This window comes from the organism of the source record quoted next, unplaced genomic scaffold (assembly GCF_019419815.1).
Source record: "Pyrus x bretschneideri cultivar Hongxiangsu unplaced genomic scaffold, Pyrus_bretschneideri_v1 Contig1, whole genome shotgun sequence".
Classification (NCBI taxonomy): Eukaryota; Viridiplantae; Streptophyta; class Magnoliopsida; order Rosales; family Rosaceae; genus Pyrus; species Pyrus x bretschneideri.
In genome coordinates this window covers 7,487,712-7,502,430 of record NW_025999390.1, presented here as the reverse complement: position 1 = coordinate 7,502,430, position 14,719 = coordinate 7,487,712, and the positions used below count along the sequence as shown (strand labels likewise).

At 38.2% G+C, this 14,719-nt stretch overlaps 2 protein-coding genes across 4 annotated transcripts; one reads left to right on the top strand and one right to left on the bottom strand.

The window, feature by feature from the left end:
- Positions 1-3,700: 3,700 nt before the first annotated feature.
- On the top strand, positions 3,701-7,989 carry LOC103946702 (protein WVD2-like 5). 3 transcript variants are annotated; one of them, XM_048582899.1, is made up of 10 exons: positions 3,701-4,105; positions 4,222-4,259; positions 4,725-5,001; positions 5,084-5,329; positions 5,461-5,504; positions 5,692-5,763; positions 5,876-5,972; positions 6,072-6,143; positions 6,225-6,335; positions 7,085-7,989. In XM_048582899.1, the coding sequence occupies exons 3-10, from the start codon at positions 4,735-4,737 to the stop codon at positions 7,553-7,555; spliced, it is 1,380 nt and encodes a 459-aa protein (XP_048438856.1). In that variant the 5' UTR covers positions 3,701-4,105; positions 4,222-4,259; positions 4,725-4,734; the 3' UTR covers positions 7,556-7,989. The 3 variants fall into 3 exon arrangements, with proteins under 3 accessions (XP_048438856.1, XP_009355744.2, XP_009355746.2); XM_009357469.3 differs by lacking the exon at positions 4,222-4,259 and having other exon boundaries at positions 3,704-4,105; XM_009357471.3 differs by lacking the exon at positions 4,222-4,259 and having other exon boundaries at positions 3,705-4,105; positions 5,464-5,504.
- Positions 7,990-9,080: 1,091 nt separating this feature from the next.
- On the bottom strand, positions 9,081-12,737 carry LOC103946701 (EIN3-binding F-box protein 1). The gene is given in 3 exon segments (XM_009357468.3): positions 9,081-10,733; positions 10,736-11,824; positions 12,476-12,737. Coding segments are annotated over 3 exon segments (1,938 nt in total). The 5' UTR covers positions 12,501-12,737; the 3' UTR covers positions 9,081-9,909.
- Between the last annotated feature and the right edge of the window lie 1,982 nt (positions 12,738-14,719).

Here is a 14,719-nt window from a genome sequence, read left to right as displayed (position 1 = left end):
GCTTTGTTAAAACAAGTGGTTGATTTGAATTGTAGGCCCGAGTTTGTTTGCCTAATCCTCCTTTTTTCCTTTGTTATAACCTCATTATAAACTTAATCGTGTTTATATATCAGTGTTAGTTGTTTGTACGTAAAACCAATTTGACTTGTTATATATGTCTTTGCTCGGTCTGAATTGATTTATGCGTTATATATCAATGTTAGTTGTTTGTACGTAAAACCAATTTAACTTGTTATACATGTCTTTACTCAGATCTGATTTGACAAGAGAACGTTACAACTCTACATATATTTTCTCCTCAATTTTTTTCCTTCTCAGTTAAACAATTAGACTAGGTTTGTTTCTAATGTTGTTTGATGGAATCAGAATATTGTTCATCATAAATAGAAAGATCCTCTGACCTAGGACTCAAAAAATAAAATAAACCCAGACCTATTTCTTCTTTTTTATTCTTTAGCATTAAATTAAATTATAAAATATAGGTTTTGATATGGCAAAAATGACAGAGATCGCCATATCCATGCATGCGCATGGTTTATATTTAAGTCTGAAGACACAGAAGCAGCATATATAAATTAGTAACCCTAAAAAAGGCTAAACAGTAACATAGAGAGAGAGTGGTTGAGTTACGATCGAGTGGTGGCCCGAGAAGAATAGTGTTGGTTGCATGCAGCTCTTTACACACCCGACAACTTAGCTGAAATTGGTCGGTTTGTCACGACGTCATCTCTCTCTTACTATATCTTCACCCATGAAAATTCAAGAAAAAATTAGGGTTCCAGATACCCGCGGATTCGGGTTTGGACTGCGGGGGCCAGCAAGACAACTCAAAATATTAAGGTCTTGAGACCATTTTAGACAAAGTTTATCAACTTGTAATTCTTATGCGATGAATGTATTGAAGCAAGTTTTGAAGTAAAGATTTTCCAAAGGTCTTGAACTTGGAGTCAAACTGAGCTGGTAATTTGATTATCGTAGTGGAGATCTTTATAATGCTTAGTTTAGGAGATAACATTTATGACTTCAATGTTAACAAAGGGGTTTAGAACTCTGTCTTGGGCTTAAGCTTACTTAACTCCGAGCTTGTTTACTCCAAAATGATTGTCAGATTAGACTACATTCTATGCTAAGGAGTAAATGATGAATTTTTTTTAAAATATTTTCTCTAACAGGCTTAAGAACTTGAGTAAGATAAATTTGGCAAGATATCTCCTAAGACATTTAAATCCTTCCAGGGTGAAGCAACATAGGCGCATTCTGCCCTGCATCTAGTTTTTCAGCTATGCATTTGGAACTTTGACCATGGTCTACAATATGGTTTAGAACTTCGAAATCAGATCTTTGAGAAACAAACAAGCAAGGTTAGCCGGACTTGGCTAGCTCCGAATAAACGAGAAAGTTTGAAGCTCATTTCGAAGTGTATCAAGTTCATTTTACAATAATTCGGTCATCATCTATTGGTAACTATCCATCTTCAAGCAGAGTGCACTCTCAGAAGCATAATTAAGGGCAATTGTTAGACTATGATTTTCTGAACCACCGACATGTGACAATCAAGGTGGCAAGAAAAACCAGAATACCTGTAGCTCACAACTAATTCAGATTACTCTTCCTATAACAATTGTCGCTCTAAAAGTTGATATTGAACAAACGACGACACGATGACAACCAAGAAAGCTATTATTGACAAAGCGAAAGAGCGATCATAAACCAAAGGCTCTTCTCAAACGACCACAATTAAAAACAAAGAGGAAAAAAAAGATTAGAAAAGGATGCTGGCGACCCCTGCCTTGGGTGTTGGGTTCGACGGCTAGGGTTTTGTTTTCTTGATTTTCTCTAGCGGTAGAAATTATGCATTACTAATTCTAGTTAGTTGCTTTCAAATTTTTAATTTATTGTTTGATTCAAACATGACTTGTATTTAAAAAATTAATTGAATCGTATTCAAAAACAAAAACAAAATTAATTAATCACCTTAAGTATGCTTTTTTTTCATTATTAACTAGCATTTGCCTACACACTTTGTGTATATGAACATATTTTTTTAGAAAATGAGAAGGAGAGAGGGAGAGAGGGAGAACGTGGGGGAGTGAGAGGTTTTTTTTTTTTATATATTTATTTTAATATTGGAGGTATTTTAACATCACCTGTAGGTGAGGCTTAAATAAAAAACGGTAAAATTTAGACATGTGAAATTATATTATTGCCCATCATTGATAGAAGACTAATTTGCCTTTTCATCCTCTTTTGGTTGACAAATAAGATTTCATTAATTAGTAGAATGATATTACAGAGTGTGTATTCTATTAGGAATTTAAATGGTTATAAAAAAAAATTATAAATCGATATATATTCAATCAAATTTTTTAATAAATTCATGGCTATCCAATGAAGATTTAAAAAAGTTTATAAAACTTCATAGAACTCCGAGTGTATTCATTTCGTATTTTAAAGTAGTTCACAAAATTTCATATGTATTCATTATAATTTAATTTTAACGTATTTTAAAAACAAAGGATTTTAATAGACTTCAAGAGATTTTATAGTGTTTTTTAGGCCTTAGGAAATTAGACTGCTCCCCTAATATTTCAAATTATTTCAGTCAAAATTCACATGGAGTTATAAAACTTCTTTAAATTAAACTCCATAGATTATAACTCTTTCAAAATCATTTAAACTCGTAATTGAATACACCCTCAACTTATGTAAACTAATATAACATTCTAATAGGATCATAAATTGTGTTTTGGTTACAAAACATACTAAGGAGTGGAGATGGCATCATTAGGATCATCAACCAGTGTTTTTAAATGAGATAAACGATGAATTGTCTGTATCGTTAAAGTGTGGATAAAGTGTCGGTATCGATATAACATTTACGATATCCACATTTTATCGATACCGACAATCCGTTCTTTTAAAAACAGCGAACATCTTGTCTCCAAAAGAAATGTTCAAGTAGTTAAGTACATTTATTATTGGTCATTAGATCCTACGTTTGATTCCTCATTTCGTAGATCGCTCTTGTCATATATTAATAGTGAGGTGGTGCCGTTACGATTGCCAAACGTGTCTAGGTTACAATATAAATTTAGCTGTCTACATTTACGGTATCCACTCTTTATCATCATCGATAATTCGTCCTTTAAAAATAACAAACATTTTGTCTAAAAAGAGATGTCCAATTAATTAAATGCATTTATTCTTGCACCAAAGATCTTGCGTCCAATATCTCATTCCGTACATCGCTTGTGTTAGACATTAAGGGCTAAGGTGGTGACATGAGGATCGTCAATCGTGTATCGGATATAGATTGTATTTTGCTTAACCAACACTATCAACAGAATTAATACGATATCTACACATTATCAATAACAACAATTCATCCTTCAATTAAACAACAAACATCTTGTCTCGATAAAAAAATTATATCGTGCATTCTATATTCGATTCCTCCTCCCATAATATCGGTCAAATAAAACAAGAAAAAAGAAAGGTATCTTTTTTCACATTGTACAAGAAAAACCAAAAGAAGTAACTGTAAAATACTTGGTGGGGAGGGTTGGTGGTTATTACTTTGTTAGTAGGTAGTTAATGGTTGCCCGAAAACCGTAAAACCGTATCTGTTGAAAGTATAATGACCGTATAAGGCGTATTTGGTTCGGGCAGGGAGAGAGAGAGAGACCTGACCTGACCTGGATTTGGTGATTTAAAATCCGAAATCTATAAAGAAAAACGCCTCCTCCTCCGAGTCATAACCGAGTCAGCCCGGCGTCTCCACTCACTCAGTCCGATTCGCTTTCATTATTTGCTCACCTCCGTCAATTTTCAAATCCACAACAGTTAATACTTAATATTATATTATTATAATTATTGTTTCCAGATTTCATTTTCTTTAAACCCGAAAAAATGAAAAGGAAAAATCAAAACTCCAACTTTTGAATCCGAAAAGATCCTTCCTTTTGGGTCCGGATCCTCCGATCGTCTTCCGCCGTCGTCGCTGCCGTACTCTACCCCCTCTCCGGCGCTCAGATCCTTCAAGCCGTCTCTGCGGTTGGGCCGGAGGTAATGGAGTTTTGATTGTTGTTGTTGCGCGCTTATCGAGGTGAGTGGAAACTCTTTGCGCTTGTTTTACAGTGGCAGTCCGCTTGGCTGCTGAGAAAATGTGATGAAATGCCAGGAAAATGCTGAATCTTGTGGTCTTTTTTGTATTGATTTCAGCTTGAAGACTGAGTTCTGAGCTCTAGGGATAGCCGAATGTTGAATCTTGTGCCTTTTGTATTGATCGTTGATTTGTCTTACTGGTTAATTTGTTGCATGTTTGTTTTAGATCAGTGTAAAATTTGCAAATTTTTGTTCTGGAAAATGTGGCTTGTGTTTTGTTCTTGATGTGGATTTTATTATATAATTTATTTTATTTATTTTTCACTTTTAGAACTTGTTGGATTGTGATTGAACTAATTTCGGAATTTAATCCGAAGCGAGTATATCTATACTCTGTTTGTTTGCTGGGAAAGTGGAGGAAAATTAATCTAATTACTGTTTTTATTGGGCAATACCGTAATTCGAGTCCGTGTTCAATGGATAATAGTTTTGATTGCTGAGAAAGTGGAGGAAAATTAATCTAATTACTGTTTTTATTGGGCAATACCGTAATTCGAGTCCGTATTCAATGGATAATAGTTTTGATGGGAATAATAATTATTTTGTTCTTATTTTTGTAGTTAGTGTGTCATGGATTCGGATAATTTGGCAGCCACCTACGTGCTTGAGGTGGCTCATCAAAACGGTGTTCGTGGGCAAGCTGGTGTTGTTTCAGACGACATGAATGGGACCTTCAGCGAGAAGACTATGACGGATACTGCAGCATCAAACGGGAAAATTGAAAATGTTGATAAGCTGGATGACGGTGTTAATAATAACTCATCTATTTGGAAAGCCAAAGAGGCCAATGTCAACCCTGAAAGCAATGGTTTGACTGTTGCTTTGACTATTGCTAAGGTAGGAAGTGCTGGAGCCTGGATTTCAGCTGGTTGGTTTGAGTAATTATACGCATCGACCTGATTGCATATGTGTGTTGCAGGAAAACGAAGTGAAAGGTTCTACTCACCCAAAGCCCGCCAAAGTGCATAAAGGTCCAGGGAAGAGCAAGAATGAGAAGGCCCCTGGTGCCAAGAGCGTCTCCCCAATTTCGATGAAGAAAAGCAAAGATGGAAATGGCGCAGAGGCTAAAGCTTCTGCTTCGAATGGTTCAGCTGCTCCAAATTCACGCCCCAAACAGCCTAACAAGAGTGGATCATTTAATGGGCGACAGGTTCAGTCATCCAATGTAAACATCAATTTCAGCTTCGGTTTCCTTTTTTTTTCAGTTTTCCCTATCTTTGCAACGAATTTTGTGTTTTTGGTTTTTGATATCTTTGTTCTTGTTGATTAGTTTATCTAATCTCTATTTGATTCCAGCAGCAACCTGAAAAACCTGATGCAGAATTGTCTGAAAGCAGCGTGTGAGTTATGTTTGTGCTTGTATTCTATTTCTTTGTCTCTTTATTATAATTAGGGGTTTATATCTCTTATATTTTATTTTCTCTTCTTAATCCTTGGTGACCATCTTGATTTGAGATGTTTATTTTGGAAACCATCGTATTGAATTGTTAGCTCAGCTATTTGTTAATAATGATTTACCTTTTACAGGGAGAAGGCAAAGCTGAAGCCTTTGAAAAAGGGATCCCAGAATCAGGCTGAAGGAGAATCTCAATCCTCTTTGTATCCTTAACTCTTTGAGCATTTGTTGCTTTCCAAATGTGCTGGTCTTCTTACATTATTTTTCAGTTGCGTTTTATTGTTGTTTTATCATTTATCCTTAACAGCTGCTTAGAAGTCCTACAGAAGGAGATAAACATCCTAGGGTTGGTACACTTCCGAACTATGGTTTCAGTTTTAGGTGTGATGAACGAGCTGAGAAAAGGAGAGAGGTTAGTTTTCTGCATTTGCACCTTTCTGATTCTTTCCTATGCTCAGTCCTCCAACACTATTTCTGTTATCGAAGTAACATTTACAATTACCTTGGGCAGTTCTATACGAAAATGGAGGAAAAGATACATGCAAAGGAGATGGAAAAGAATAATTTGCAAGCCAAGTCTAAGGTGGTATTCAATCAATGGTGTTCAAGGGAAACCTCTGTGTGAATCCTGTTCTTAATATTAATGTTGGCCGTTCTTTTACAGGAAACTCTAGAAGCTGAGATTAGGATGCTCAGGAAGAAACTGACTTTCAAAGCAACTCCAATGCCAAGCTTCTATCAGGAGCCTCCACCTCCTAAGGTGGAGCTGAAGAAGGTATTGCTTTTTCTTTCAAAATGACAAATGGCATGATGCATGTTGGTAAAGGACATGCATGCCTCCACCTCCTTTGCTCATGCTGGTTGCATTGCCAGTTTTCTTATATTACAATTGTCGTATGTACATTGGCATTGCCTTTGTTAGATCTTCCTATATAGTCTCGCTTAAATTTCTTCTTCCCATGTGCAACTGTTAACAATTGTTTACTGGTAAAGTCTTGGTCCTAAGTGTTTTTTCGCATTCTTCAATCCCCACAAGAAGAGAGTGCATCTTTTACCACTTCTTGAGTTTGTGCTGCACCTTTTTCATTCTTGGCCAATTGAACATGTTATTCATGCCAAAGTTATCAATCGCTTAATCATATTCTCATGAACTTAGCCCATCCAGTCTGTTGGTTGGAACAATGGTAGCATCTGAGTTAGTGTTGACTAGTCTAGTACAGCTACCATGCTCCGTTTGATTGGAAAGGAGGCACCACAGACGTAATATTTTGAAGCTACCAACAACTGTTTTACCCAAAATTGCACTGCACATTACAGTTCATACTTTGTTAGTCTAGCGAAAGCTTATAAAAAAAATCGGTGTCAAGTTTCTTGACTAATATGTACTCTAAACATGCCTTTCTATTACCATTAGTTAAGCTAGCATGGCATCGTGATAATCCTTCTTCTCTGTACTTGGCTGTTATTTGATGGCATTGTGTTGCTTTATTTTTCGCCTTGATGTCTTTAGTGCAATTGATGCAGATACCAATAACAAGAGCCAAGTCTCCCAAGCTCGGACGTAGGAAAAGCTTACCTCCTGCAGTTTCTGAAGCAAATGGTAATACAAGTGGTCAATCTAGCAGGCTTAGTCTGGATCAGAAAGTCCCTCAGAACACTTCTAAAGGGCCCTCTCCCGTGCATCCAAAGAAGCCACAACGGAAATCTCTTCCTAGACTCCCGTCTGAGAAGACCACTTTACCTAATGCAGTGAATGAACGAAAAACGACTTTTAAGGCAGTAAAAGAGGAAAAGACCAACTTAATTGCTGCAATGAATGAGAATGCCACTGTGCCCACTGCAGAAAGTGAAGCTGGATCTCACACCCAAGATCAGGAGGCAGCAGTTCCCAAGGCCAAGGTAAGCGAAGAGCAGTCCCATACAGATGACGAGACAGCCGATGAAGAGCAACATCAGCCCACCTACATGCAAGAACCTATAGCCTCGGAGCATTGAGCACAAAGCATGGACAAAACTGGATGCGCAGAGAGAGCTCCATCAAAAGGACACTGTTTACTAAAATAAGAAAGGTAATAGATCTTATCAATTCGATGAAGAAGGCATGAAGAATTTTGCATTATGGTTTGTGATGTCTGTCTTGCCTGTAGTCAGCAGCATGGTTGTTTTGTGTGCTTGCTTTCAAGGTTGCTGGTCATTGTCATTGGAATTCTGAATTCCAGCTTTCTGCACTGTATGTAACTATTTGACAGGTTGTTTTTCTAAGTTATATGTTTAAGCATATGCATTAGTTGCCAGATAATTGGGAAGACTCGGGGAAAATTTTGGAAAAACTTTTGTTAGATATTAGTTCGTGCTTGGAAAATATATTTCAGCTGGTTCTGTTGAACAATTGGGAATTGCGAATCAATCAAGGCTGATTTTGTGTTGTAGATTTTCTCTGTCGCTTCGATGTCTTAAATTGTATTGCCTTCTGTATGTTACTTGAACCGCAAACAGGGTAAAATTGGCGTTCGAGGACTTTGAACCGTGGTTTCTTGGCACGATCTGAAACCAAGATGTCTTGCTAGTTTAACAGTTTTCTTGGTTGAGACGTGCATGGAAAGGTGGAGAGATTGAAGGAAGCGGGTGTGATTATGTAGAGTCCCCACTTCGTTAGAGGAGGCTCTGAGAAAAACTAGTGAACTGAACTCCTTAACGGCGTAGTTTTGAGCAAGATAAACCGAGCCCTCTTGTTTTTCCTGCATCTTTAGCGACTTTCAAACAACGCTCATACAATTTCGGTCTAGCTGCCTACTGCGATAATGATTTCCGCACATCTTTTGAATTGGATAAAGCAAATGAGAATCAAGAGATGTAAATAAGAAAAACGTTGGCAACTTTTGCACAAACTTTTACGTTCAGACTTTTTCACTTTAACAAACGAGGCGTACAGAAAATGAGTTTTTGGCTTGTGTGAACAAGACAAAACATCCATCATAGAGACGAAGTAATTGTGGCAACCACTATAGTAGGGGCAAATGTGGAACGTTAATTTATTATATTATTAGGTCAAGCCTACCATCATCCCAACATAAAAATCTTGATCAAAGATCTTGTTCAAACTTGCATTTGAAGCCGACCCTAACAAGGCTTTACCTTTAATCATATTAATTTTCACACTTCTGTTTTCCCTTCTGCACTCCAAACAAAGGGTGATTTTCACATTTTCGTTTTCTCTTTTTCGCTTCTCGAAAGAGAATTAAAGCGAGGAGCACCGAAGGAGAAAACAGGAGTATAAAACAAACTACTGCCATCATTTTTTTGAAATATCCATTGAACATGCCAAGGAAGCTTCTCAGCAAGCGAGACAACACTGTTTTGGCACATGGGAAAGGAAATTCACATAAATGTACAACATACCAATTCACATAAATGTACTTTACAGGACATTTTAATCTCAACATTTGATACCAAATCCTACATACAACTGGATGTTTTAATCTCGACCTTTGATCTCAGCGTAAATGAAATGGAACACACATTTTAAAACACAACTGAATTTTATTTAATATCATTAGAAGCATACATCGCAAAGGGCAGAGAGATACAGAGACCACTACATAATATGAAGAAGTTGCCGAGCACATTCCATGAACAAATGGTGCCTGAAAAACAGGGGCTTGGAAAAAAAACAAATCCCTCCCCAAAAGGAAAAGGATTGTCAATGGCAGACGCATAACAACGCCGCCAGGCCAAAGCCCCCAAACACAAGGACACCACAAATTCGGAACCGCCGAAAGCAACCGGATTACATGACTACAGACAAATCGATGGCCTCGCAACTCTGATCCCACCCTTTGAGGAAAACATACGACCCAACCATCACGTACGGCATACAAGTGAAAAAAACGTGAGCGACTCGGTAAAACCAACAACGGACTGACTTAGAAACTAGAACTAGGTATAGGATGCCTAAAATAACTTGGCCTAAGCATTGAACATAGCCAAGCAAAAAAGACAGGCCTCCTGCACCTAGCAATACAAACCAGAACTACTCGAAACTGGAAGGGCAACCTAGATCAAGCACCCGGAAGCAGTTTTGCTCAGGGATATATACGGCACAAGTACCTGGAACAGATCTCCAATGATAGGAAACCTGCAAAAAATGGTAAATGGCCATTTTTCCCTGGTAAAAAGGGAACCGGGGCACTTGACGACTAAAGACCCATAGCTGATGGGTCCAAAAACTAAACGAACTGTGGCTACTCACAAAAGCTGACTAAGATTTGTGGACTTCCTGACTACGTCAATCCTGATCACTGGTTGACGATTCTGATTCTGAAATGAACAATTACCAGTTTCTTCCCAACCTAGGAAAGTATGTCACAACGCCATAGCTGCTCCACAAGCCGGTCAACAGTGCTGCTGCTGATTGCGTTGCAATGCTGAAGATTCAAACCAAGAAGGGTCTGACCCATTTTCACCAAGGCAGGCAAGCTCTTGTCTGATACTAAAGGGCACCCAGACACGGAGAGGATCTGGAGATTTAGCAGGTCTGCATGGGCCAGAGATGCAATTCCAAAATCGGTGATTGCACACTTTGAGACGTCAAGATCACTGAGCAATGTGCAGTTCCCTGCAATAGCGGCCAAGCCTGCATCGCTGACCCTTCTACAGCCGTCAAGGTTTACGACTTCCAGAGTCCAACCATGTAGGTCAGCCAAGGATGAAACCACTTTGTCTGTTAGATTCACACAACCGCTGAGATTAACCTTCACCAGGCCAGCCTCACAGTTCTCAACCAGTGGGAGAAACCCAGCATCTGTTATAGCCTCAAGACCACTGAAGTCTACATGCTCCAGTTGAGGGCAAAGCTTACCCAAAAGAGCCAGGCCAACGTTCCCAAATCCAGGACACCTACGAATGGACAATGATCGAAGAGATTGGCATGGAGACACAGCAGGTGATCCAAAGTTTACATCTTTCAATCCCATGCAGGAAGCAAAAGCTACAGACTTCAATTTTGAACCACCAGTGGAAAGAGCACCAAAAAACCCAAATTGGGTGATCCTGTGGCACTCCTCCAAATGAAGGCTCTCAAGAGATCTTGTTGCTTTGCAAAATGACACCAACCCACTGTCAGATATGAATAGACATTTGCGAAGGCAAAACTGCTTCAAGTTCGGGCAACCTTTCCTACTGCTTGGAGACCTGTATCCGTAACACCTTGACAGGATGCAATAGTGAAGGACTTCAACTTCTGCAGTCCCTGACCATTGCCCATGAACAAGAAACCCCTCTGAGTCACGTTCCGGAGGCTGGCAAGGACAAGATCAGTTACAGCCAAGCCGTAGTGTCCAATAACAGCAAGTGACACATCAGAGATGGTCAAAGCCTGAAGCTTCACCTTTGTCAGGACATAAGAGGTGGAAGATAGCAAACCAGCAATTCCCTGATCCCCAACAAGACGGCAATTCTTGATTGAAATGGATCGGAGATTGGGGCAGCACTGGCCAATAGCTTGAAGACCTTCGTTTCCAATGTTGGAACAAAACTCAAGTGATACGTCAGTCAAATTAGGGCACTTCTTGGCAATTGCAATCAAACCCTTATCAGATATTGCAGGACACTGGGTGAGGTCAAGCTTCTCTAACAGATGACAGCGCTTAGCAATCTCACACAAGCCCTCATCTCCAACGGAGGACACATTCCACAAAGAAAGAACCCTCAGGGAAGGACAGCCATGGGATATTGCCTTAAGGCCAAGGTTTGTCACCCCACAAACAGAATTGCTTCCTCGGATCATAAGCTTTCCCAATCCACCACGACTAGCAGTTCCAACAGCAATAGCAGCAAGTCTAACATCTGTTGCCTTTTTTCCTTCCAAGCTCCTGGAAAGATATCCACAATTCTCAACTTCCTGATCCTCAGAATTATTTCCAGAGACCTCATCCTGAGACTTGAAAGATAGGTTGGTTGGGTTGCTGCTGAATTCGTCCGTATTGATATTACTTAAAACATTAAGCCACCGCCTGGAAACGCATGCACAAGCACTCCTTTCCTCACCTCCAGGTATCCGTTTAAAGATTTCAAAGAGGCACTCATCCGGTAGAACATCTATAGACACCTCCTTCTCAAAACGTCCTCCGCTAAAAACGAAGGGGGCACTGATGCGAGACCTCTTGCGAGGAGGAAATAGGACATCCGCATGGTGTCCAAGAGACAAGAAGAGACCAGCTTCTTTAGGGTTTGTGTATATTCCCCCAGGGCAAAAATCATCTTTACCTGTTAACCAAGAACACAATATTAACATCCACAATATGTTACAAATCCCTATCTAAGTCAACTTAATAAATTAATGAAGATCTAATCTAATAAACATGCTCAGCTGAAATAAAACATTCATCCAGAAACATAACAAGAAAAAAATTGAAATTTGAATTCAAAATTAGACTTTCAATCAAGATCTAAGATTAATTTTGATCAGAACAGGTCCCTAACTATTTGAAGACAGAGAATAATCTACCCATATTAATAAAATTTCACATCAGATCCATGATGCGTAAATTAATCCTCATCTAATTTCAGAAAGCAATAAATTCACCCAAAAAGAAGAAAATAAATACAATAACCCCCAAATTAAATACATGAAACAGAAGGCTGATCCATCCTTAGGGTTTCAAATCCAAAACTATCTCAGCTAGGCACCCAAAATTATTATTCCAAAAATGAAACTAAAATATAAAAGAATCACCAAAACAAGAAAACCCAACAGACAAAACAGGCTAGATAGTCAAAATTCCAAATATATCATCTCTGATCTACAAATTTAACAGCTAAACATCGTTCAAATCACAAATTTCAAACAAACCCACAACTATTAAGCCAAAAGTTAATAAATTTAAAAAAAAAAAAAAAAAAAATCTCGAGACTTACCGGAGAAACCGAGTAGCTTCGACATGGGTGCAGCTCAAAAACCTCCTGACGGTCGAAAATGCAAAGCTTTTGGCCGAAAAACCCTCGAAAGAGAGCAAAAAAGAGAAACCCAGAAACGATTAAGGCTGCAACAACGATCCGTAAAGCTTGAAGGCACTTATGCATGAGAGGTTGGAGCTACACGGACATGGAAACCCTATCAGATAGGGAAAAAAGGAGAGATGGAGAGGAGAGGGAGAGGGAGAGGGAGCTGAGAGAAATGAAGGGTGGGACTCGGTCTGATAGGAGATTTTATTGTGAATGACAGGGTTTCGGTACGTGACAATACACGCAAGATAAACTCACATGCAATGTATTTGGATATGAGGTGGGTTTCTTTGTAATATTCTGCCACCCACCCAATGAATACCACAAACCGTAACCTGCCTTTTTTTTCTCAGTTTGGTTTTGGTATTGAGGGGACTTGCCTAGTGGGGGTGTTTGGACACAATGGTGGATATGGGGGGTGTTTGGTTTGGATTTGATGTAGAAGGGGTATATAAATTATCCCCTCTCTATGGTAATGGTAACCATCGTGGTTGGTTGAAGAGGATGGACAAGGTTTCTTATTGGAAAAGGCTTAATGGAAGAACACTCTTTGGATTGCTTCTTGGTGAGTAAGAAGATTGCTAAGAATGCTATTGCAATGTGTGGAGGTAAATGGAGAATGAGGGAGTTCTTATATAAGATGAAATTGGGTTTGCCAATTTATTTGATTGCCTATTATGTTAGATTTAATCCAGGTTGCGAGATTTCTTACTGATTACGAGAAGCATTGTATGTGGTCCGGTTTTGTGCGGGTTGACATACTATTATGTTATATTTATCCTATTTTTATTTATTGAGGCTGAGGTGGATGCGGTCCGATATTTTACAGTTTGTTTTTCTATTTATGTGAGATTTCAAATTTCTACTTATTTTGATAGAGGCCGTTACCGTCCATCTATTTACGGTTTGATTTCCTATTATGTAATATTTATCCAATTAATTCGGATTTTTTACTTGTTTTGAGTAGAGGTTGGTGCGTTTCGATTTCGTAGGGCTTTTCCAAACTTCGCATCAAGCAGTGTAACTTTCTCGTTTGTTTTTACCTTAAACTAGTAGCACAACTGAACTATGCCAATTCATTTAGCAATTCGCTTTGTAGAGGTGGTGTTGCCCGATTCGATACATTTTGATTTCCTACTATGTTACGTTTAATCACAAATGCATATTTTTACTTGTTTTAGGTAAAGGTGGACAAATGGGTAGTAAAGTTAGACTCGTTATGTCATATAGGAAAAACGTACATTCAAAGGTAGTAACAGCCCAATTAGCAAATTGAAAAGATGACAACTGACCTCGCATACTTACAAAGATACACGGTCATTTGCTAATTCTTCACGTTAGCAAATTGAGTGTTGCAACATATTTTATTTAAAAGTACTATTTAGTAAAAAGTTTGAAAATAAAGTTAGGCCCGTGATAAGTTTATGATATTAACATATTCTAAAGTAAAATTTAAAATTTGGAGAGGACTGGAGTGATAAACCGAACCCTCACACAAGAGTCCAAATACTTTGTCGTCACTCTACGTACCTTAGGATAGAAACGACAATTCATATTAAACTTTTAAGTTGGATGTAGAGTAACAAAAGATACGTTCAAATAAAATCTTCCTTCTCATTTTTCAAAAAATGTGCTGCCCCGCTTTTAGCGAATTTTCGTTTTCGATATTATTCGCAATTTGAAGGCTAGATGTTGACACTTCAACTGGTGAATCAAAGAACTCGGCCGAAGATGGTGACTAAAAAAATAATTTCGGCTCAAAATTAAAGAAAATTGAGTAAAAGTGCGAGGGCATTATATGCTTTATATAATTAACTGTGTCAATAAATGCGTCAAAATTGATAAAATTTGAGTAGATATTAGATTTCTCAATGCATTTTATTTTCAAGAAAGATATGGTTTCATACACAAATAATTTTAGTTGGAGAATTACCCAACTTTTAGGGCTAATTTTGAATTAGTCCTAACCTTTTAAAACATTCCACATGACTACTAAGCATTTTAGAAAGTGGATATTTGTTTGGTTCACTAGTGCTAAGTGGCGATGTGGACAATCATTAATGCAAGTTTTTACTCTCAAGTCATCTATAGAGCTTTGAATCTCCAAATCGACACAGTTTAGCTAAGCAAATTTACAACTTAACTTGGCTAAAGGCA

Bases quoted from the DNA above. Each gene is read 5' to 3' on its own strand.
- LOC103946702 (XM_048582899.1), top strand. From the start codon at position 4,735: ATGGATTCGGATAATTTGGCAGCCACCTACGTGCTTGAGGTGGCTCAT. The intron at 5,973-6,071 runs GTTAGTTTTCTG...TACCTTGGGCAG, and splicing joins GAGCTGAGAAAAGGAGAGAG to TTCTATACGAAAATGGAGGA. The intron at 6,336-7,084 runs GTATTGCTTTTT...CAATTGATGCAG, and splicing joins CTAAGGTGGAGCTGAAGAAG to ATACCAATAACAAGAGCCAA.